Raw genomic sequence first — 24,459 nt, forward strand, 5'->3', positions numbered from 1 at the left:
GCCATCTTCCGGGAAACTAATTTTTTTCTATCATATTCTTTCCAACCTGTGTGTCACCATATTGCTTGCTGGACTGCTTTTTACACATATGGTGCTACCAATCCACCGCACCTGCGGCAGGCGCGCACGTCGGATTAGCTAACAATAAAGGGACGCCCACGGAGCAGTTGGTAGTGCCAGGTTGAAATCCGGCGAGCAGTATGGAGGCAATCAGTTTTGAAAGGCCTATATCTGGCGCTAGCTGCAGATACTTTTAAATTTTTTTACCACTGTCATTTTCGCCTCTACTCGGACCCGTCTTCTTACCACCCTCATAAATATATTCATATTCGGCTCCATCCTTTGCATTAAAAATTCCTGTAACTGCAAAACATTTGATAACATTGTCAGTATAGCCACACGAATTAAAAATCAACAAGTCAGGCGACCTGAAGTGTTCCTCTTAGCTGTCCTGTTGGCATAGCTTCATAATCGACCGTGGTTATCCTTCCTGAATGCAGACATATAAATCCTGCTTTAAATTTCGCAACTGCAGTACTAGTGAATGCTGGAAGATGAAATTAATGATAGTAGCAAGCATCTGTCGATCATTAGCAGCTTCTCAGGGAGCATGCTGCAAATGCACATGACAATGTGCAAATGCACATGACATGTGCACATGCACATGGCAAATGCACATAGTGCTCTTTGCAGATCTTTTTTTAACCCAACCTAGGCTCCCAAGATGAGGAAACGGCCTATACACGAGCACAGCCCTTATTCTAGTGCATTCGAGTGTATTTGCTGCTCATAATGCTCGTGGAGGACGTAGCTACTGACTTTCCCACCCTGATATTTTTCAGTACCACTGCAGTAAGGAAGTGTCGGTGCATGCATGATTTTCGCTTTATTTATGTTCCTTTCCATATCTTCTACTTGCAACTGAAATTGTTTCTTAAGTTGTTGAGCACTGCCGTGAACTACTGTGATTGCCCATTACAACTTACGTATCTTGGCTCACCGGACAAATGTGTTTTACATGCAGATCGGTGCAAGGAAATCCCGAGTGACCTCAAGTACAGCTGTCTCCAGCTTTTTAGCCCAAGTCTGGTTGAGCCGGCCAAGAAGTTCGGCCTCATGTTGGGTGAGGGGACGCTCTGGCATTGCGAAAAAGGAGGCCTTTGATCATTTTCACATGAACACCTGTTGGCTAGCGATTAACTAATCCAAGTCCTTTCATTTTGTTTGGAAAGCTTAAGAGTTGTTGGCTGACAGATCACAGGATAGAATTTAGTTCATTTAACTCGTTTGGTCTTGTAACGGTGGCGGTGGAGGCTAATTTTTTTTAAATCGGATTTTATGAACATCTCAATGCAGCAAACAAATTCTTGCTCACCTGTAGTAATCCATTGCATATATTAATGTATAAAATTTAACACTGTTCTCAGTACTGAAGCAACGCTGAAGTGAGCACCACATAGTAGTGCGCAGCGTGTGGATATACTAGTGTAAATATAATTGAGAAATGTGCAGTTTTTTTTTCTCGCTGGTGATCATCTTGGCACCATTTGCTGCAAAATTTTACTGTCGATTGCATTGTTCTGCTGAATGGCGCTGTGGACTGTGAACATTTGAAACAGAATGTACCTGGCCTGTTTGATGACTTTAAAAGTGTGATGCAGATTTAAAAGTAATGAGCTGCTAACTAAAAGTAACGGAGTGCTGACTAAGTTCTCTCTTTTATAGTGCTTATACCTGTGCTTTTAGACTTAAATTATCACCATGGAGTAAATCTTCAAGTTGAGTTAGTGATTTTGTGAATTAGTCTGCCTAAGGGCCCTGCTGTTAAGCTGGATCCCAATTCCAAAAAGGTACAGCGCGGCTTTTGACAGAGACGAAAGGAAAGACACACGTGGGCAGGCAGTGACTAGCAACCTTGTTCCTTTTGTTCTTTTCCTTTGCTGTTCCTTTTTGAACGTGGATCCCAACGTTATGCTTATGATTAGAACTTCTTAGAGGTTATTTGCTTTGTTTTCTAGCAGTATTGCATTGATCTCTTAGCCAAAGAAAGCTACCTCTTTCTAACCTGAGCTTGGCGCATGATGCCATTAAACTTAACACATCACACAAACACACTAGTCAGTTGGTTATTAGTCTACTCAAAGTGAAGCTTTCTGCTTGGTTTGACGGTGATTTGTCCTATACCCTACTCTGCCTGCACTTTTTTCAGAACCTGGTATCTACTGTGGAGACATTGTGGTGCCAGCAATCGATTCTGATGCCAAGGACGTCATCTTCAATGCCAGCCTTTTGGAGTATCCTTCCTTGATGAAGCCTTGTAGAGCATGAGTCTGTTCACAACCGTGACACTTATTGCAGCTTTTTACTTTGTGTGAAATAGGGTTTAAGGTGTTCATTGTCACCATCACGTAATGTGCTGTGACAGAAAACTCTCCTATAGTCTGTTGCTGACAAATTAGATATACATGATGCTGTCGACAGGAAAAGTTTACTTGAAATTAGTGCGTGGAAGAAAACTTTTCGCACTGATTCAACTGACTGAATTGCCTTCAGATATGAGGACACGGACACAGGTTTGCTTCGCCTGTTGGTATCAGTACCTGGCGTCTGGCTCGTGTGAGGCAGTGTGCCCTTTAATGAGAGGAGCTTAGCAAATTAATTTAACTAAGAAAAAAAAAAGAGAGAGAGTTTCACTGCATGGCTGTAGGCAGCGAAATCTACATTTTTCCTCATAAGCAGATGAGTGCACTTTGTAGAGCTAATTTTTCGCCATTTCTCATGAACCAAGTCGGGAAACCTCCTTAGTGTTGTTAATTCAGGTATCCTGACATGAAGGCCCACGAGAATGAGCGCGGGAGGCCTTTGTCCATGGTGCTGACCGAATTTCACACGCTGGTGCTGTTTAGTGACAGGTGAGTGGTTTTATGAGAGTACGTTTTATCATGCGGCACCCGATGCAAGGAGTTCCTCTGACGTATGAGAATTGTTTACTTTTTCCATGAGAGTAATGTAAATCAAAAGATAGTAATAACATACTCTGTGTTATGGATGCAAGTGCACTGTGCCCTGCCCTGTGTGATATTTATTTTATTTGTTATTTATTTCACACACAAGAAACTTAAATGTGGCGTCGCTGTTGCTAGGCAATAGATCGAGACCGTAAGATCGGTTGACAAGATTCATGGTCGGGGTTGGCGAGCATATGAATGCTTTTGCACAAAAGAGCTGCATGGAATGAATAGAGTAGCACTTGCACATCGGGAAATTGTGTTTTAGCTTGTTCCACCACGTCTAAAAGCCTTGCAGCCGGGTATTCATCTACCTGGGCAAGGAGCTTTCAGTTTCCGCAAAAATGCATGTTTGATAAAAGTCGAAATACTTGTCCCTTCAGAGATAACTATTAACTGCCACCAGGAATGATATTCCGCTGCATGTGTAGAGAGGGCGCATTTCAGCTGTGTAGCTTTTTCTCCATTGCGAAGAAAAGTTGTCGCAGGGTATAGATTTGGGACTTGTGACAAATTTGGCTAATGTTTATGTCAGTTTTCCCAAGTCCTTATGTAGCTTGGGTTCACATACGTAACTTCGCTAATAGCGCTACCCGTGTTTTATACCGTGCTGCAGTAAGAATATTCAGGGAGGTTCGTTCCTTTGTTCATGTAATTCGCAGAGCATATTGTGCATTTTAATCTGCTTTCCCGCTCGCTGTCATTTTTTTTTCTGCAGCGCAAACTGACCGCTCTTCTGTTGTATTGTTCTTAGGTTGAGAGCCTACTGCCTGCTGAATGAAGAATTAGTTTTTGAGGACATTTTCCCTGAGGTGTGTACACTAATGTTGTCACCCCATTTTTTTTTTAGTGCATTGCGCGTTGCAGATATTTCGTGACTGTCTCCGAAAAGCCCAGTCCCTGCTTTACCAGGCAAATTGTTGTGTATGCACTTCCTTAGGGGATTTTTGTTAAGTCAAGGCATTATTTACTGGCCTTGTTTTCAGCGGAACTAATAAACTGTGCAGGGAAGCATTAAGCTGTGTTCTTGAAAAAGAAAGAAAGAAAAGACACAGCTTTATGTCTTAAGATTAACATGTAGGCCAGATGTCATTCAGTTTAAGTTAGACCTTGAAAACTATACTTTGTTTCACTTAAGAGGAGTTTCCCTGTTAAAATTTGTATGAGCGGCTACATATAACTACCATTCACCTGAACAAAGCTTCAGTGAGAATGTATTTGAGCTTTCATAATGTGTTCACATAAAAAAAAAACTTCGCCATGGGATGAAACTTGGGACCTCTGTCAGTGTTTAGCAGCTCTACCAACAAACTGCAATCAAAAAGGGGCGTGTCTGATGTAACTGAAAGAACCTGTCAAGATAGCATAACACTTATAATGAAACCACACATTCCAGTTAACTGTTACGAACAGCCAATGAAGTACATCTGTGAGCCCGATTGGAAAAGTGCTGCCATTAACTACTGGTGAATGGTGGTTGTTCCATCATGACAAATGTGCCAGGCCTTCGGGTATTCCTGTGTGTACGTGAAACTCCTCTTCTAATGGCGGCAACAGTTGGCTCTGGCAGAAGCAGATTTTTGTGGTTTCTGCACCCTGAATATGTCACCATAAGTGGTGAGGAATGTCGGACAGATTGCAGCATTTTCAGGCTGCTTAACGTGCACAGAGGCCGTTGGTGTATACAAGCCTGTATTTTTAGTTGCTGCTTCCGTTGAAATGTGACCACCATGCCTCTTAAGTTTACTGCAAATTACGTAAATTTGAGCACGCATTTTGCTGTGTAATTAGCACGGATGACTTGAACGTTTTGAAAACCCAGGGCTACTTAATATTAGGTAGCCATTTTGTGGACAACAGATTGCAGTGCTAACTTTTACCAGGGACACTGCAGCAAGAGGACAGACTTGTCCTGTTGCTGTTACATCTGTGTAAACCACGCATTTGTGTCTACGTAAATTATGCAGCACCACCTTTTGTAGAGCTGACTCTAGTTAACCCCAGTGCAAGCTCTATTAGCCAGCTCTTAAACCATTGTTATCGATTTGCACTTAATGGCCTGATTTTTGCAGATGTACGGCCGGGCAGGGGGCATAGCCAGGGACCCAGTTCATGGTACAATCTGGGCCTTCTCTGAGCTGGCTGTCTACCGTTACAAAGTCACCGACGAAGACAGGTAAGTTGACTCCTTGCATTTGAGGGCACTGCTGCCAGATGCTGGGTGTGGATTTGTGACGCTCAGGTTTCTTTCTGGTATTTTATTTTTTTGTCTTCCATCTGACACTTCGCCTCCCTGCTTCAGAAGGCTAGACTTTGGCTGGTGATAAAACTTGGGAGCTTAGAATCCACATCATTACATATATTTTGGGAACAGTGTGTTAGTTCTTGCTACCAACTGGTCTGCATGTGCCTTTATAGTCAGTGAGCGCTGGTGTGTTTTTATAATGCACTTTTAAAGGGGGGCGTTTGTAGGGACAACCTTAGGTCCTTTCTGATGTTTAGTTTATTCTGGATAGGATACTTTGTTATTCTGGTTATCCTTGAAGAAGAGAAAGAAGAGGAAAAAGTAGACGAAGAAGACGACAGCCTTAATAGAATATGTGAGATTTTGTGGCAGCTCCTGTTCTAAAGCACGCATATGTATGTCCACATATATGTTTAGAATACTTATCCCATGTACATTATTGCCTTTCCAGCAGTTGCCCCTTAAGGCCAAATACCTGAGGGTTTAAAATGACTTTGGGACCTTTTTTTTTCTTTTCCACATGTCAGGAATGTCTGGGAGGTGTACCTCAAGAGCTGCCAGTACGAGCTTGCCAAGAAGCACTGCAAGGTACGCCGCAACCGTTCTCTAAAAATCTCTAAAACAGTACTTTTTTCAGTGAAGCACTGTTCTCTTTCTCTTTTTCTCTGAAGGGAGACCCGCAGAAGCTGGATCAGGTCCTCACAAAACATGCCGAAGATCTTTTCAAAAAGAAAGAGTGAGTTCCAGGCATCAAGAGTCATTTCATGTCGACTGAATCCAATGAACGTGCCGCGAATGCAAGTTTAACTTGTAAACTGTTGCAGCAATTCTCTTGCTCCATGCACATGTTGAAAACTCGTGTTGTGTGGCCATTGCTGATTGCAGGATCGTAGATTTTGCCTTTGTACTTTGAGTAGTGCAGTCTTAGTCCACAAGGAATTCATTGAGTCTTGTCATTCATTCACTCTCTCATTCACACCCACACTCACTAACGCACACTCACTCACACACTCACTCACACTCTCACACACACGCACTCACTCACTGACACTCACTCACACACACACTCATTCACTCACACACTCACTCACTGACACTCACTCACACACACACTCATTCACTCACACACTCACTCACTCAATCACACACTCTGCCACACACTCACTCACTCAATCACACACTCTGTCACTCACTCACTCACACACCCACCCACCCACCCACTCACTAACTCACACACCAACTCACTCACACACCCACTCACTCACTCATTCACATACTCTGTCACTCACACCCACCCACTCACACACTCACACTGTCACACACTCACTCAATCACACCCATCCACTCACACACCCACTCACTCACACCAACTCACTCACACTCACTCAATCACACTCTGTCACTCACACATTCACTCACACACACACCCACCCACTCACTCACCAACTCACTCACTCACACACCCACTCACTCACTTAATCACACACTCTGTCACTCACTCTGTCACTCACTCACTCACTTGCATGCACATATGCACGCACACTTGCACAAAAACACACACACACACACACAGCAAAATTCCAGAGGCCCGGGTACTGTTCAGTGTCAGTGCACATTAAAGAACCCCAGGTGGTCGAAATTTCCAGAGCCCTTCACTGTGGCGTCCCTCATAGCCTGAGCTGCTTTGGGATGTTAAGCCCCCATTAACCATAAACCAAATCGCACACACATCGCCATTTAGGCATTTCAGCATCATGTGAAACATGCTAAGCTGTTATCCAAATGGACGGATGTGGTTTCTCATTGCATATGAAAACCTGCTCCAGATGAGCGCATGTATTCATTTCACTATCAACACCACCAGCTCATCTGCAATCCAGTGCAGGACAAAGCCCTATTTCATATCCTTCCCTTTAACGATGTCTGTGCCAGCTACCCAGCCGCCTTATCCCCACAAACTTCCTAATCTCATCCATCTACCTGACTCTTTGACGCCTCCTGAAGTGCATTCCCCTCTTGAAATCCACTCTGCTAAGCATTTTCCTTTAAAGCAGAAAAAAAAAAATGCCTTTCAGGTACGTGAGGAGTGCAGAGTTGTACGCACAAACACGGGCCTCGTTCGAGGAGGTCTCGCTGAAGTTCCTCCAGTGTGCGGAAGAGGACAACGAAGACTCCCTCCGACGGTTCTTGTCACAGAAACTCAGGGGCCTGCGGACCGCGGACAAGACGCAGACGACAGTTATCACGTTCTGGCTCATCGAGCTCTTTCTGAACAGGCTCGGCACGCTTCGAACAGCAGGGCGACAGAATGAGGGAACTTACCTCAACCTTGCCACGGAATTCCGAGGCCTCTTGGAAGAGCCTAAAGTGGCGGTGAGTGTATTTCCACCCGCATAATGTCTACTTTTTTTTTGTCTTTCGTCTTGGAAAGAAAGTGGATGAATGTAAGCCCCATCTGATCGAAACTGTCCGTAACGATTGTTTCATGGTTAACCTTTCCTTAGAACCATAAAATAATATATAGTCGGAGACAAACGTCTGTGGACTGCGTGTTCTTTAAATCTGTGGACTGCGTGTTCTTTAAATGAAGCGGATAGCTCCACTATTAGCCGCCAGCTGTAGACCACACTTGTGGAGGCGAAAGTCAAAACTTTGTTTTTTCATCTCCTCTTGTGTGGTCTCCTGCCGCCTGCTAATAGCGGAGCTGTCGGCTTTGTTTGAGGAACACATGGTCCACAGACCTTTGTCCTTGACTGTGCACCATGCTATCAAACTGCTCTCATATCACATTCTATAAGCAAATTTTAGATATCTGCATAATGCTTTATATTCCAATTGAATTCTGTCCCAGTCAAACTCTGATATAGAATTCTGTGTAAGTTTCAGTTTCGTTTTTTATTGTATTTTATTGTTTTCTTGTGTCACAATTTGATCATCCACTCCTGTAATAGCCCTTGATTAAGGCTGGTAGTAAAAAATGAGTTAAATCAGATGAGAGACTGTGTCATGGTTTGGTGACTGTGCTCCGTTTTATACATAGCAGGATACGCTGCGGAAGCTGTGGAAGTACTGCATCCGCGAAACCATATTACTCTGTCATGTATCATTTGTTCTTCGCTAGGTCTTGGTGAGCGTTTGGACAAAAACAAAGAGTGGTATAAAACGAAGTTGTAGCACTGAAAATCGTGGTCGAAGCTGAGAGTCGCTGAGTGTTTGGGCCCTTTGGCTGTATTTTTCAGTGGAGTAAGAGCGTTTCACCCTACCGGCCGTGTATCATACTGCCACGTGTCATTCTTAATTCTCGAAGTCTCGATGAGTCGCAGCACGACCATGTGGCAAGAGGTAAAATGAAGGGCAGGAAGTTGCCAGTCGCGGAACTTGCGATTTGTCGCAGTGAAACATTCCTGTGTTCATTTTGGCTGTACGGTGAACTACTTTTCAGGCATAGACTTAGACTGTGCGAACAGGTGCGCTAGCTTTGGCAGCGTTGACTGCTGGGTATGAAACGAAGTATGGTGCACTGGCTTTTACATCCCAATTTCTTCAAAAAATTGCAAAGCTCATAAGTGCCAAAAATTTATGGCCTCTAGGTGCCTTTTTTTTTGTTGAAATAAAGAAAGATGATGTCTGAATGTAGCATAAAAGATGTAGTGGTGCTGTGGAGTTCTTAATTTTGTGTTTACTAGTTTGCATGTCTTACACTGTGAGCGCATGCACTGTGAATGATTGTTTAATATTTATTTGTTTCAATTGGCGCCTTGCTCTCCTTGTTTAATTCAGGAATGTGTGAGCAACAATCGTAGTGCTGTCTACAAGCTCATCGCCAAGCACGGAGAAGAAAACATTCTTATTGATTTTGCAAATATCATGAAAGGTAAGTAATGCAATATATCAGAAATACATATAACTTGATTCATTCTATCTTTATACACTGTTCTGCTAATGGCTCTGAGCAGTAGTTGTCTGATTCTATTGACGTTAGTTTGATTCTGTGCAAATTGTAATGATAACAGTCAGCTGTGGGGCATGGTTTTCACATCTCAAATTCTTTCTTATGCAGTGTCGTGACGCTTCTAGGTAAATTTGAATACGCAGTGTGCTGGATTTCGCTGAGATCATAAACTGGCAGTTCTTTCACATTTCTACTTTTTCTTGCTGAATGCAGATAAAATCAGATCAGCATGTAATTTTTCTCTTGTCAAATTGAAAAGAGTAAAAGTATTGTAATCCTTGTTTCAAATGGCCTTGTGTGGCTCTATAGACTCAGCTCTGGTTTTTTAACGTCATGTAATATGTTTCTATTTTAATTCCGTATAGAGCGAGAAATAGATAAATAATTAAAGCTATTCCATATGGAGCTAGAAATAGATAAGTAATTAAAGCTTGCTTCAAACCTGGGTATCAGTTTTAGCTCTGAAACTTCTTCGGACTGGTGCAAATGTACGAACTGTCAATGCGAATCAAAATAATGTTTCAGGTCTTGCAGCTCAAAGTTTTTTGCTGCGATTTTTCTGTGTGCTTTATGCACTGGGCTTCTGGCTCGAAAAAATGGTGATGGCAGTTTCTGCAGTGCATGTATTTAAAGACATGCTAGCATGTTGTTAAATAAGCTGCAGGTTAAATAAACTAAAAAATAGCCAATTAGCTTGCATCAAAGTGTGAAAAACCTTTTCTTTATCAGGCTGCTATGACTAAAATGCTGATACGGACAAAGAAACCATTTTATATGAGTTGTTGAAGCACCCCTTTTGCTGTACAGTCAACTCCCTGCAAGACTTCGTTGAGCCAGGCTCATCATAAGCGGACTGTCATTTCTGGCTGATGACTGGTCGAGCTTGTCATGTGTTTTCTGGTGCTCTTTGTCCTGTTTAATGCAAGTAGGGATCATACATGCCATTTTTTTTACTACGGTACTAAATGGTACTAACGGGTACTAAATGACCATTTTGGTGTCATGTTCCAAAAAATAAAAATGTTCGTTAGATGGTTAAAAAGTAATCAGGTGAGGTCATGGTGTAAATGTTTCATAATTTCTCTTATTTTAGGCACAAACTTTGAATTGTTCTTTTATATCACTTCAGAGAGTTCTGTCACTGATTAATCTTTATAATTGGACTATAATGAAGGCTGTGCAGCTTAAGGGGGATCCACCTGTTTTCTTTAATGACTGTTCATGTGATGGTAGAGCATGAGTGACACCCTGTCTTATTTGTCAGAGTAGTGAAATCTGAGAGCTTGGTTTTTTGTTACACTTTCTTGCTTCCTTTTGCAGCTGTTTTTTCATGCCTCATAATTTTTAACGTTTTATCGCAGATTTTGAGCGAGTCATTCAGTATCACCTGCAGAACAAGAACTATGTGGCAGCCTTGGAGGTCCTCACAAGACAGGTGCGCTGCTGTTGTTTACACCCTGTGTGTTTTAGGGGACGTTTTTAATGTTGGAAATCAATGTGTAGTTGACAGAACAGAATTGCAGTGAACTGCATTGAAGACACAACTGTTCCAAGGTTTCTCAATGACAAGTACAAAATATTGGCTGCTCACCTTGTCGCAGCTCATTCAGCATTTTTGATAGTGTGTCTGTAGAAGTGATGACTGGCAAAAGTCTTGTCCGTTCATCATCATCATGAGCCAGACTACGCCCACTGAAGGGCAAAGTCCTCTCCCATGTATCTCCAATTAACCCTGTCCTTTTTCAGCTGCAGCCACCGTATCCCCAATAACTTCCCCAATAAAACTAAAAGCATTTCGCTATAAGTGGGCCAAATTAATGGGGCTGCATACACCTTTTGTTTTCTTTGTTTATTTTTTGTTGTCATTTGAAGCTGTGTCACTGTGGGCAGAAAGCCATTCTAGTCAAGTTGGCTTATTTTAGAAGTATTTTTAAGAAACAGAAGCAGAGAGACGTGAAGTACGGGTGTAAAAGGTAATTGCAGGCTTGGCACAAGCATGCAGGCTCAAAAGCAGTGGCGGGTCAGATCACTGTAGCATGAAGCCTGTAGGGTAGAGCAATATACTGAGTGTTGTGTTGCTCAGAGCAAATCAAAAAAGATAGCTGCTTAACCGATCGCTTGTTCGGGCTCAACTTTTGCACAGAGGTGTCATTTGTTGGTAAGTCATGTTTTATACTGTTTTGGTCAGGTACTTGCTTGAATTGGTGGGGACTAATCGAAAGTCTGCATTGAATGCAGCAACGCCAGACCAGAAATGACGGTTTTGCAACAGTTGTACCAGCAGCGCCATCTCTTGCCCCCGGAAGGTTAGGGGGTGCTTTTTTTCGTATCTGGTGTTTGGCTGCTGTTGTGATTTTGCCGCCACAAGGGCTGCCGCTTCTGGCACAGCTTTTGCAAAACCCTTTCTGGTCCTGCATCACTGCATACAATGTGAACTTTTGGTTAATCCTCACCGACGCAGGCAAGCACACGACCAAAATGCAGTGATATAAAACAATACTTATTGCCAAATGCCACTTCTGTGTGAATTTGAGTAGCTACAAGCCAGCAGTATGGTCGAGAGAATTTTTCTTTGCTTTTCTGTGAGGGACACAGCACTCCTTAACGCATACTCATGGAGTAACAGGGAGACAATTTTTTAGAAAAGATTCGCAGGAGAAGGAGAGCAAGGATTGTTTGAAGCCCCTATTCATTATGTACTCTCGAGTCATCGTTGCTTTTATCACCACTTTTTACGTTGTTCTTTCTTTTTTCTTCCAACCAAACAAACATCGCTGCAGAACAACCCCGAGCTGGTGTACCAGTTCTCGCCGACGCTAGTGCAGAGCATCCCGCAGAAGGCGGTGGACATGTGGATTGCACAGGAGAAGCGTCTTGACCCTGCTCGGCTAATCCCGGCCTTGGTCCAGTACGACAACATCAAGGATCGGTCGCAGGTCTGTACAAGAGTGACTTGTCACAAGAGGCCTGCGCTAAGATGCATGCAGCTGAAGTCCGGTTTCGCAAAGTCCATGAGGACTGCCAATTTGTTTGTCAAGTCCAACTGAACAAGCTCGAAAGATATCTGTCTAATGGAAAAGTATGTATATCCTTTTAATGCAGCAATGTCTCGTAGGGACTTCTTGCCAGGTTTTTGCCTACTCTTGCATCCGCTGTGCAGAGCCTGCCCAGATTAGAATCCAGCTCTAAGCTCTTTGAATAACGACAAAGACCACCAGTGACTTTGTAAGCGGACACTGTGAACTGCGTGTTTCAGCGAAAACTTTAAAAAAACTCCTAAAATTGTTCTCTAAAGCCTACAGCAGCAGGAAATGTGGTAGTTCTTTCAGCAATAAATTTAACCGCCATATTTGAGCCATATTTTGTCAAATTGCAGTCCTGGCTGGGATACATCGATAATGGCCAAGTCTCGTCTCATGACATCACTTCTCTTTGATATATGCAGGTTTCAATACGAAATTAAAATTATAAATCCTTGTTTCATCTCTGTTCGAACACTGTCAGTGTAACGCAAGAGCTTTTCATTTGCAACCTAAAATTACAAGTTTTGGTCCTTGATTTACATTGTGAATAAAATTTTTCAAGTTTCGCAACTTGTAAAAGTAGTCCATGATGAAACAGTGTGTGAAGACGGAAGACACAAAAGAAAGAAGCGAAGAAATTATCATGCACGCTTGCACTACGGTGATGTGATGTGTGTATTTCACCATCTTATATGATGAGTAGTACTTTTTCATCTTCCTTACATTAGGTGTTTGCTGCGTTTCTTCTGGAAAGAAAACTTATAAGGACTCTTTCTCCAAATAAAAAAACCAGTCACAAGTCAGCGCTTGTGTAATGTGTTTTTCTTTGTGTGTTTCGTCACGAATCATTGCAAACTCGCCCAAATCGCAGCTTTAATTGTAGAAAAAGGTTTTACAGAACTGGGGCCCAATCATACATGTGGGGCATTCACTAATAACTATTCTTGCCCAGCGCTGTTTGATGGTGAACCTTTGTGGTGTGACTTCTTGTGCCCGCAGGGATGCGAGGCAATCCGCTACCTCGAGTTCTGCGTCTACAAGCTGGGTAGCCGGGACGAGGCCATCCACAACTACCTGCTCGCCCTGTATGCTCGGCTAGAACCGGACAAGCTCATGCGTTACCTCGACATTGAGGGGCAGGTTTGTGGACCATTAATTTCGACCATTTGTACATTTCACAGGTCATTTATGCTGCTATACATGTGGGGACCAGGTATATGCTTAAGTCTCTTGTTTACTATTTTTTTACTGTGTACAAACGTTTTAGTAATAGCAAATTCAATGTGAGGTATTTATTTATTTATTTATTTATTACACACTGCAGACCCTTGGGTCCAAGCAGAGGGGCATTAGAATATATACAAATAATAATGAACAAAACAGGAACAGACAAGCACACATTTATACAATTACTAGTCACACTGTAGCCAGCAAACCATTGTTCCAGTCCGATATTGTCCGAGGAAAAAAGGAAAATTTAAACATATCAGTTCGAGCATAATAGGGTGTGAGCGTGTCAGGATGATGGTTTCTTGTGTGGCGCATTAATGCAGGCGTTATATAAGGTGATTTATTCATTTGAACTTTGTTGTTGAGAAGGAGGGAAAGGAATTCAAGTCTCAACTGCTTTCGACGTGATTCAAGGGTAGGTATACAATTGTCTGCCATAACGTTTGAGGAAGAGTGAGTCTGTGCAAATTTATTAAGCGTAAACCTAACTGCCTTTCTTTGTATTCTTTCAAGGTGACTGATATTTGACTTAGTGTGAGGATCCCATGAAATACATGCATACTCGAGATTTGGTCGAATAAATGAAAAGTAAAAGAGTAATTTCAAATTAGTAGGGGCGTTTTTTAGTTTGTGTCTCAAAAAGCACAGTTTGCGGAATGCGGAAGAAGAAATATTAATATGTGTGTTACACGACAATGTTGGTGTCAAGGTAACACCCAAATATTTGTTTAAGACAGCAAAAGTAAACACTGACAACTGTGCCGGGCTCTGTAACAGTGATGTTGAAATGTGGGAATGGACATTGCATGTTATAGTTAAAAGGGTGGCATTACGCAGCTGGTCGTGTATCGTGTGTGATTACACTGCCGTGCATGCAGCTGCCAAAGCGGGAGTGCACGAAAGTTTGCAGTGCCACAGAAGTTGCTCCAGGCCAAAGCACATGTACACGCCGCACAAAATAACTACCTGCAACCGCACCATGTGAATTTCCGCCAGCTTGAAAATAAAACAGCGTTAATAGTGCGCGGCACTTGAACCGATTCCTAAATGCGTGCATGAAAATGACGACACAGAGTTCGACCTTCCTAAGCACTTCCCGGTGCTGATTCTTACCATCTTCGGCACCAAGCTTCAAGCAATGCAGGGGGTGGGGCAGAAGCACACAGACGCTGACTTAACGACAAGAAAGGACCTACATTTGGTAAAAGGTCGATGGTATACGCAGCGCAGTGGCTGAAGCTTGGATTTTGAAATTGTGCTCATGAGATTTATGGCGGCGTCACTGATATCAAGAAAGCATGCTAGCAAACGACGCACTTGCTCGACCGAACTAAGATGGAAGCTACGGGCACAGTTTAGCCAGACCTCCTAGCAGTTTCGCATGTTGTATATTTCTGTGCATGCCAACAATTCTCATCGTGAATGTCCGCAAACCCCTTGCGGTCTTTGAAGGTGTATCTTGGGTTCCAAATGCTCTTGCTGTTCGCCGCTTCACTCTGTGCAAGAATTTTTTTTCTCTGCAGGTTTTCTCTTAAAGCTGCTGCTGTGAGTTTAATTTTGATTTTGCAGCTGTGCTATTTCATTTAAAGGTATAGAGATTAGGCGTGTTTAATTACTGTGACAAAGGGCTGCCATCTCTGGTGCAGCACACTAAGGCATAGCAGCTGGTATTGCTGTCTTGTGTGGCATTGGTGCCAGGTCAATCTGCATGCACAGATTGGTAGTTAGCCAGAATATGCATTTATTGTTTGCCTTTTGCTGTACATGATGGTGTTGGATCTTTTATCTTTTCAGCTGTGCAATATGTGTAAATGTATTGACGGTAAATGTGAAATCGATGTCTTGAGCAGATGTTTCGCTTAAGCTGGCACTTAATATTCATATGCCTAGACGACAAAGCTTCTCGCAGGCAAAGAGCAGATAAGTAGTTCTTTTTCAGGTAGTAGTGTTGTTTAATGAAGACAAGTTCCAAGGCGCATTCATTTCTGCTGCAGATGTGTGAGTGTGGTTAAATATCTGCCGATTAGCCCAAGTTCGTCCACACTGGAACCTTTTATTTTTTACAATGTGACCTTGTTTCCTAGGACCAGGCAACGGTTCCCTATGACCTGAAATATGCACTGCGTGTCTGCTCCGAGCTGGACTTGACGAGAGCCTGTGTGCACATCTACACTACCATGGAGCTGTACGAAGAGGCCGTGGACTTGGCACTGAAGGTAAGGTGTTTGTCATTGCAACCATTGGATTCTGAACGATGGAGGTCTCTTTATTACTGGAAGTTGGTATAGTTTACTGCAGTCCAGATCTTGTTGGTTTGAAAGAAAGGTGTAAAATTTTTTTGTCAAATTCTTGCTTTGGTAAGTCCATGAATGAACCTCATTGCGAATGAAAGCAGGGGTTCTCAAAACTGGGTTCCGTGGAGCCCTTGGGTTTCTTGGAGTGCTTTCTGCAGTTCTCCAAGCTCTTGAATTCATGCATGCCTTGGCCGCCATCTTCTCTTTACCCACTTATTAATTGAATTGGGGTATTTTTTAGCGACCTTTTTTTTTTTCATGCACGTTAGGTAGAAAGGGATGGAGGTCAGGACACGCAGGGTTTGTCAACATTTTTTTAAATCTGTTGAAGTTTGCCGAGGCTGGAACAGTTTAGAACTCCAACACTAAATGATGGTTTCATGCTGGTTTATTTATACACATTTTTTTGTAACCTGCATGGCCATTGACCTTCAGGTGGACATTGACCTGGCCAAGTTGAATGCTGACAAGCCGGAGAACAACGAGGAGTTGCGTAAAAAGCTCTGGCTTAAGATTGGTGAGCACCCAGAGTCATCGTCTACCAACTTGACACTGGTATCTCTAGAACATTCTTTTTGTATCTTTTTCTCTAGAAAAGGATTATCAAGTACACTTATTTAATTGTTCTCTAAGCATTTGTTGACATCTTTTGCAACATCAGTGTCACTTTGCACCGAAAATACTAGGAGAAGGTGGCACCGTGGCTTGTTTTGCTCAACGAAGAACAGCATTAAGTGAAATAATATGTGAACAGTATAATAACAGTGTTTGAGAAAAAAAAATGTTTCCGAAAATGGCCGTGCCGTACTGGTGCCAGGAGCAATTAAAAAAAAAAAGTCTGCTATTTAGACGTTAGCATAGATGTCTAGGTAGCAGGCGGATAGAAAAAAGGTGTGAGGGAGGGTAGGAAAAAGGGGTAAGGGGAGAGGATAGCTTTTACTGCATGCACAATTAAAACAGTATCATTAAAAGGCATCATGTAACGCAGCTATCATGTAGCACAGATGTAGCACAGGTATCATTGGGTTTTCACATAGCGCAGCAACATAATTCGAGACAACCAAAATGCCTTTATTTTTGTCTTTGCCGCTATCTTGCCTGGTGCAGCCCAGCACGTGGTGACAGAGCAGAAAGACATCAAGCGGGCCATGGAGTTCCTGCAGGAGTGCGACCTCATCAAGATCGAGGACATCCTGCCTTTCTTCGACGAGTTCGTACGCATCGACCACTTCAAGGAGGCCATCTGCGCCTCGCTCGAGGAGTACAACAACCACATTGAGGGCCTCAAGGCCGAGATGGAGGAGGCCACCCGCTCTGCCAAGGAGATCCGCGCAGAGATCCAGGCCTTCCGCAACAAGTGCGTCATGAGTTGGTCGATTGCGTTCGCGTTTTGGTGGGAGTCTGTTGTAGGGCTCACTGATTTATTCAAAGGATAAATGTTAGAAAGTACGGGCACAAAAAAAAAAAAAGAAACACATGCATGGCAGGATGTAAAACAGTGTGCATTAGTACTTTTGAACGTCAGAAAGGTACGCACTTTACATACAGCAAAGAGGTCAGTGCTGCAATGCGGTATTAGTGCACTCAGTAGCCACCACTAATTTTTTTACAACTACAGGCACTGTTGCAACTAGTGCATTATTGCTGGTGGGGACTGTATAGGAAATCCCAAACATTCATTCGAATGTGGCATCTTTTAATTATGTCAATTGCTGTACTTAAACGAATATGAAATGAGTTTCTTTCCACAATTTATTGATTTCAGAATGTATGATGCGTTATATTCGGAACCAGGGTGTGAATATAGCGCTATTTCCTCGCTGCTCCTCATGATAGCTAGAGTGAGCTTCACCACCACACTCGCGAGCTTAGGAGAAGCCAACTTTTTGACCACCTTTTCGATCTCCTTTGCCCTAACGGGCAAAGAAGGTAGCAGTGGATACGGGAAGAAAGTGGTACAGGCCAGTCAGAAAGGGAAGGAACTGAAAGAGTTCAGTGAGGTTTGGAAAGGAATGGGCACAGGACTGAGGAGCACGAAACATGAAGCAATGGTGTCACAGCAGTGATGGTGACCACCGCTGCTGCATTGGGGACTGGGTGCATTAAAGTGCGGGCCGCACTCTTTGATGTTGCATGTTTTTCTAATGCATTGCCTCTCAAATACTATCAGCGTTTGCATTGCTTCCGTATTTTTGCGTGCCGTCCCCGTTTTTTCCGAGCCCTGAGCTGTGGTCAGCTTGCACAGGATGAGATGGCGTTATAATCGTAGGAATTTTTTTTTTTCATTTTTGTGCGATCTCAAACTCTCCCCTTGTGTTATGTTCGTAGTTTTGTACGGGTAAGTAGGGTAGTAAAAAAAGTTACAGGCCTAGAAATCAAAAGTGGTTGGAAATTCTTGGCAGTTGTACGTAAAATGCGCAGCCTTTTGATTGAGAAGACATATTGCTAGGTCAAGAGCTGTGTGTCATCACCCACTCTTGTGTTCCCATTATGTGGCAGTCACACATAGAATTCCGGCGGGGTGTCTGGAGACCCAAAATGTTTAGGATAACTGTCATGGTGGACAGAAGAAGAAGGAAGCATGTGCACGTTAGCTCACTTTGGTGGCGCAAATCATCAGGTTGTTGCCGGCGTGGTAACATTGACTTAAAAAGGGGTGGCTGATCAACAGTTGTTGGCCAGTTGGTCTCTTACATTATTACTGAGTGCCCTGTTCCCATTGTCTATTCACTTTCTATTTCTATATTAGGTACGCCGTGGCACACTCGGACGAGAAGTGCGCCCTGTGCGAGTATGCGGTGATGAACCAGGGTTTCTACTTGTTTCCCTGTGGACACATGTTTCACAGTGAATGCCTTTCAGCTGAGGTGAGCTTGAGCGTGCTGCTGTGTGAAAATCTTCAGTTTTCATAATATAATAATAATAATAATAATAATAATAATAATAATAATAATAATAATAATAATAATAATAATAATAATTGGTTTTTGGGGAAAGGAAATGGCGCAGTATCTGTCTCATATATCTTTGGACACCTGAACTGCGGCGCCGTAAGGGGAAGGGATAAAGGAGGGAGTGAAAGAAAGGAAGAAGGAGGTGCCGTAGTGGAGGGCTCCGGAATAATTTCGACCACCTGGGGATCTTTAACATGCACTAACATCGCACAGCACACGGGCGCCTTAGCGTTTTTCCTCCATAAAAACGCCGCGGTCGGGTTCGAGCCCGGGAACTCCGGATCAGTAGTCGAGCGCCCTAACCACTGAGCCACCGCGGCGGGGTCAGTTTTCATTCAATTTCAATTTTTTCAGACACGAAAGGGGTCTCAGGTGATGGAGCAAAAGGCCGATATGCTCTGCCAGAAAAGGCCCTTACACCCTTGCATTGTTCAGTAGCAGTATAACAAATTCACATAAATAGACGAAAATGAATCTAACAGATTTGTAATAAAAGAATCAAGAGATGTACACACACTATACACTAAATGAACAGAGAATATAATACACGAAAACAAAGCGAGCTGATTTGTACCAAAAGAAAAAACGAACACGCCCTATGCAACACACCCCGCCGCGGTGGCTCAGTGGTTAGGGCGCTCGACTACTGATCCGGAGTTCCCGGGTTCGAACCCGACCGCGGCGGCTGCATTTTTATGGAGGAAAAACGCTAAGGCGCCCGAGCAATGTCAGTGCACGTTAAAGATCCCCAGGTGGTCGAAATTATTCCGGAGCCCTCCACTACGGCACCCCTTTCTTCCTTTCTTCTTTCACTCCCTCCTTTATCCCTTCCCTTACAGTGGGGTTCAGGTGTCCAAAGATATATGAGACAGATACTGCGCCATTTCCTTTCCCCAAAAAACCAATTATTATTAATATTATTATGCAACACACTGAATGAACAGTGTTCATTACAGTTACACTACAGGGTAATGAAAAAAGGTCGATGAAGGGTACTGGAAACTATGTAACTTTTAGAATTTTTTAATTACACTTTATACAAAATCATGTTTTTAGTAAAAAATTGATTCTAGTATACTAGAAAGAACTCCGTGGTCACTGTTTATAGGCAATTGACGATGCAGCCTAGTCTGAGGAATCCGCACATAAAGAAACTGCCTTGATTTCGTTGCAGTTTGCTTGCGAAGATGGCCATATACTAGAAAGGACTCTGTGGTCACTGTTTATAGGCAATTGACGATGCAGCCTAGTCTGAGGAATCCGCGCATAAAGAAACTGCCTTGATTTCGTTGCAGTTTGCTTGCGAAGATGGCCAGTAGTAGCGATACCTGTGTTTTATTATCTGCCATTTTATAACGTATAAAAGTCTCCATTTTTAAGTAAAAGTAACCTGTTTGTTGCTAGAATGCGGTAAGCCATTAATGAGGCCAGCTTCAGCATGTTCTCAGAAAACAGGTTGGCATAGCACGTGAGCAGAAAAAGGTAGGGCTTGGATTTTGGTTTTGCACTCACATGAGGCTGCCTAGGCACTGGTTGACTTCACCGCAGTAGTGAAACAGAAAGAAGAGCTTGCGGTTGGTTATACGTAGTGACTAAAACATGGTACTCAAATTGCAGAGGAACATCAGGAAGCAATATCGCTTGTGTCATATTATCTTGTTCCCCTGTTTTTTTTTACCACTGCATGTTTATTGTTATGCATAACCAACTATTTGCTTGGCTTTCTGTTTAACTCCAGTTTATCTGTTGTGCAAAAGGTCCTCTTCCCTTTCTAACCTAGTAAGCACCCGGGTCTTGTTTGAATGCTGTTTTTTTGTTGCCCTCTGAGTTCAGAAATTATTGCCCGGTGAGTAACTTAATCCTTCACAAATTAATGTATCAAAAACATTTCTAATACATTTCAGTGAGGTGCAGTCACTTGCACATCACTCTTTATTAAAAGACAGCTTCAGACAACAAGTTGGTATTGCACATGTTATAAAAACACATGTCGGCAAACGTATGGCAGCGAACCGCATGTCAGCAAACCGCATGTCAGCGAACCGCATGTCAGCGAACCGCATGTTGGCGAACCGCACGTGATCAGACCGCATGTCAAGAAACCACATGTCGGCATGCACTTTTCAGATGTTGCAGTCACATCACTCAACACCCAACCCTGAACTGCGCTAAACGTCTGCAGTGCTGGGGTTCTGTGCAACATTAAACCAGCCACACCACATTTTGCTTTCACCTAAATGTGTTTTTTATCTAGCAGCCCTCATAATGGTGTCTATCGATGTCAGAAATGAGTTTCTGGTCGGATTTCAAATATTTGGGCCAAATGAAACCAAATAAAAAAAGAACGTGTTTGCTGACTGAACCACGTTAGCATATTTCATCATCATCAGCAGCAACAGCTGCAGTCCGGCTGCGTCCATTGCAGAACAAAGGCCCCTCCCATATCCCTCAAATAAACCCTTCGCTGTGCCAGCTGCGGCTCTTCACATCTGCTCTTCACATAACATGCCCTGGCCATGCTCGTTTCCTCTTCTTAAATTCGGTTAGGGTATCTTTAACCTATGGCAGTACCCTAACATTCTCTTTATGCCACAAATAATTCGTGTTGAACTTGAAAGTACAGGCTTTTTGCTGGCAGGCATTTAAAAATCTCACTGTGCAAACTACTGCCCTATTCACACCCACATATTGTGCATGAAGTAGCACATTATGGTCTGTATTGGTTGAGAAGTAATTTCACATTAGCAGTTGCCAGGATATTCAGCAGTCTGTCAGAAACTGCTGTAGACTGGGCTCCTTTTTGCAAGGAAACGAACAGAGCAGTGGTTTTGACCGGTAGCGCCACCTGTTGGGGTAAGTAGTAAAGCGACACGAAGAACGGACAAACTATGTGAATGGGCAAGTAGCATGGTTACTTCTTTGTCCAGCAGGTGGCACCTCCTGTCGAATACGCTGCTCTCTTTGCTTCTTCGCAAACGGGAGTCACTATCGACAGCAGTCTCTCAATGATTCTGGATAGTTCAGGAAATTGCCAGTGTTAAATTACTCCTCAGCAGTAGTTTGCAGAGAGGAATTTTTTGTAGAACTTGCCAACCAAATACAGAAGACTCTGTGTACTGGAGAACAACATGGGGCTTAGGTGATTTATATTGTTACAGAGGATAGTGTTATTTGTCCTTTTAGATCAGGTGATAGGAAGCGATGAGTCTCGAATGAATTCATAGCCACACTTGTCTCTTGCTCACATTTATGAGGTGAGAATGCTTAGGGATATGGTACATAACACAGTGACAGAGTACTGGCTAGTTAGTGCACAGTTGCATTGTGTCCTGCGCTAGCCAAGCTTGTCGCCAGTTTTGTGTTGTTCAGGTATTTGTTAGTACATAAAATGATTCCATCATGCAGCTATGTCAAAGGACTGATGGCCACATGAACTAGTCAGTTATGTGACCCATTAATCCCCTCACACCTAACACATGAAGCTGCCTTTGAGACTCGTGCGGTATTGCACAAGCACCCCTCCAGATTTTTTTATTTTTATATCTCTTTTCTTTTTTAACAGCATAGATTTTTGAGAACTGTGCAGACTCTTCTATAGCAGCATGTTGTGTTTGGCTCTCTGTCTCTCTCTTTTCACACAGACAGCTAATTAGTGTGGATTTTTCCTGCCATATCTGACCGCATTTCTAGACGTCATGTCTGCTCGTGATCCCAGGTTCTCTCCTTAGACTGGAAAAGGTTTTTTTTTTTTTTTTCAGCTGCGGGAGACAAGAAAGCTGCAAAGCCTTCCTGTGCAGCCACACATATATACGTATTTGGTTGTTCTTGAGTCATTCTTGTTTCAGTCAGCTATTCCTACACACTTTGTTTCCATACATGCGTGGTTTCTTAAAAGTTACCATACTCATTCTTATGCTGCCTAATCTTATCGTTCTTTCTGAATGTCATCTTGTGTGCCAAGGTCCAGCAGCACTCTCTCCCAGCGAAGGCAAACCGCATCGAGGACATCCACCGGCAACTGGCGATGCTCAGCGGTCGAGACGACAGCGCCTCCTTGTCCTCGGCGGCGGGCTTGCCATCGCTGACGACACGCGAGAAGCTCATGGTGAGCGTGCGTCAGCTCTGTGTGCTGTCCTTGCCTGGCGAGTGTTGCTGTTGTGAGACGACGAATCTTCTCTCTGTGTCTATGAACAAAGGGCGAGGGTGCAGTGCAGTAAAATCTTAATGGTATAAATCTCTCACGCTGATAAGGAGATGCTTACGCTGTAGTAAAATCGAGTTAATTTGGCCCCTGTTAATTATAAAGAATGGCATAATTAGGACTTTAATTGGACTCTAAATGCCTGCGGGCTGAAAGCACTTAATTGGGATAATTAGGCCTTGGCCCCGGCTAACGTCCATGTAAATCTATGGCGTTGGGTGCTCGTTATTTTGAACACATCTGGTGTCAGACCGGTCAGATCGGACAAGCTCCTGACGGGCAGTAATGTTGAGTCATAATAAGCACAGAAAATGATCGTTCAGATAGTGCTCTTCAAGGCAGAACTACATGGGAGCCGCAGCAGTGGCTCAGTGGATATGTCTGTCGCTCGGCTGCTTACCTGAAAGACATGGGTTCTGTCTTGGCTGGGCGGTCGCATTTCAGTGGAAGCCAATGTACTGTTCGATATCAGTACATGTTGAAGAACCCCAGATGGTTGAAATTATCCAGAGCCCTCCACTATGGCGCCCCTCATACCATAAACCACAAGAACTGCATGGTGCAGTCTTGCCCGCACACCTCTGCCGTGTGTGTACAACGATGATCGGCCTGACAATAATCGGAGGGCTCCGTTGCTGGAAAATAATCTGGCCGCTTACTTTCGGTTCCGCTTAGAGTTTGGGTTTCACTTCAGTGGCTGTCGGCCGGTGAGCCGAGCACAGTTGCCGAGCATGAGGTAACCGGCAGGGGGTCCCTAATCTTTTTAGCCTCATATAGCCCCAGTGGCGTAAAAAAAAAAATTGAAAACAATCAATGCTATTCATCGGCACAGCATGTGTGAGCATTAGTATTCTTTTTAGACGGAGAAGCCGCTACTGCCAACGGGTTCAGACTGTTCGGGCGGGTGGCGTCATCCAGTCCATCAATTGCCGTGAAACACGCGTACCCCCTGTCCACTGTCCCCGCCCCTCGACTCTGATTGGCAGCCACGGTTTCCTTCTCTCCCACTTTCCCTCTTCCTCCTCTTCCCTGAAAGTGGAGAGAGAATTCTCTCTGTCCACTCTGCCTCCTCTGCTCCGAGGCTCCACTATGAGAACTCTTGAGCTAATGTGTGGCTCAGTGCAACTGTGCAGGCAGAGAGGAAAATAAAAAAAAAAAGAAACTCTACTATTGACGCTACCTCTTCACACCAAGAGAGGGCGAAACATCTAGGAGGGTTTCTGTACATGCTGCGGAAAATGATATATGATAAAACCTGCTTTCGGCCGTGTTGAAGCAGACTGGAAAGGGATTTGTTGGAAGGATAGTAGGGCTCTTGTGGGCTTATCTTCGCAGTCACCTGCCATGGTTCCAGCAGGAAACAAAGCAGCTGCTTCTTGGTATTGTGGATGAGCAAAGATAAGAAAAGGGTGTTGGCTGATAACATGTTCTTATTGGACACATAAAGGCAAGTCTTTGAGCTTTTGCTGTCCTATCTTCTAGGCATTGGCCACTTGGACACTCAACTTTGTGTAGTGCCATATGGAATATCAACTCTTGAATGGCAGCGCTA

At 43.5% G+C, this 24,459-nt stretch overlaps 1 protein-coding gene across 1 annotated transcript in view; it reads left to right on the forward strand.

Annotated features, from left to right (window-relative positions):
• dor (vacuolar protein sorting-associated protein 18 dor) overlaps window positions 1–24,459 on the forward strand; it is a 38,144-nt gene that overhangs the window by 9,462 nt on the left and 4,223 nt on the right. The window contains exons 9-25 of the mRNA XM_077633989.1: window positions 1,025–1,123; window positions 2,210–2,294; window positions 2,820–2,912; window positions 3,763–3,820; window positions 5,081–5,184; window positions 5,781–5,841; window positions 5,925–5,989; window positions 7,329–7,626; window positions 9,034–9,127; window positions 10,567–10,640; window positions 11,986–12,141; window positions 13,228–13,368; window positions 15,543–15,674; window positions 16,188–16,269; window positions 16,860–17,109; window positions 18,502–18,619; window positions 22,668–22,811. Coding sequence (XP_077490115.1) covers window positions 1,025–1,123; window positions 2,210–2,294; window positions 2,820–2,912; window positions 3,763–3,820; window positions 5,081–5,184; window positions 5,781–5,841; window positions 5,925–5,989; window positions 7,329–7,626; window positions 9,034–9,127; window positions 10,567–10,640; window positions 11,986–12,141; window positions 13,228–13,368; window positions 15,543–15,674; window positions 16,188–16,269; window positions 16,860–17,109; window positions 18,502–18,619; window positions 22,668–22,811 — 2,054 coding nt within the window. The remainder of the gene's footprint in view (window positions 1–1,024; window positions 1,124–2,209; window positions 2,295–2,819; window positions 2,913–3,762; window positions 3,821–5,080; window positions 5,185–5,780; window positions 5,842–5,924; window positions 5,990–7,328; window positions 7,627–9,033; window positions 9,128–10,566; window positions 10,641–11,985; window positions 12,142–13,227; window positions 13,369–15,542; window positions 15,675–16,187; window positions 16,270–16,859; window positions 17,110–18,501; window positions 18,620–22,667; window positions 22,812–24,459) is intronic.

Source organism: Amblyomma americanum, chromosome 8 (assembly GCF_052857255.1).
Source record: "Amblyomma americanum isolate KBUSLIRL-KWMA chromosome 8, ASM5285725v1, whole genome shotgun sequence".
Lineage (NCBI taxonomy): Eukaryota > Metazoa > Arthropoda > Arachnida > Ixodida > Ixodidae > Amblyomma > Amblyomma americanum.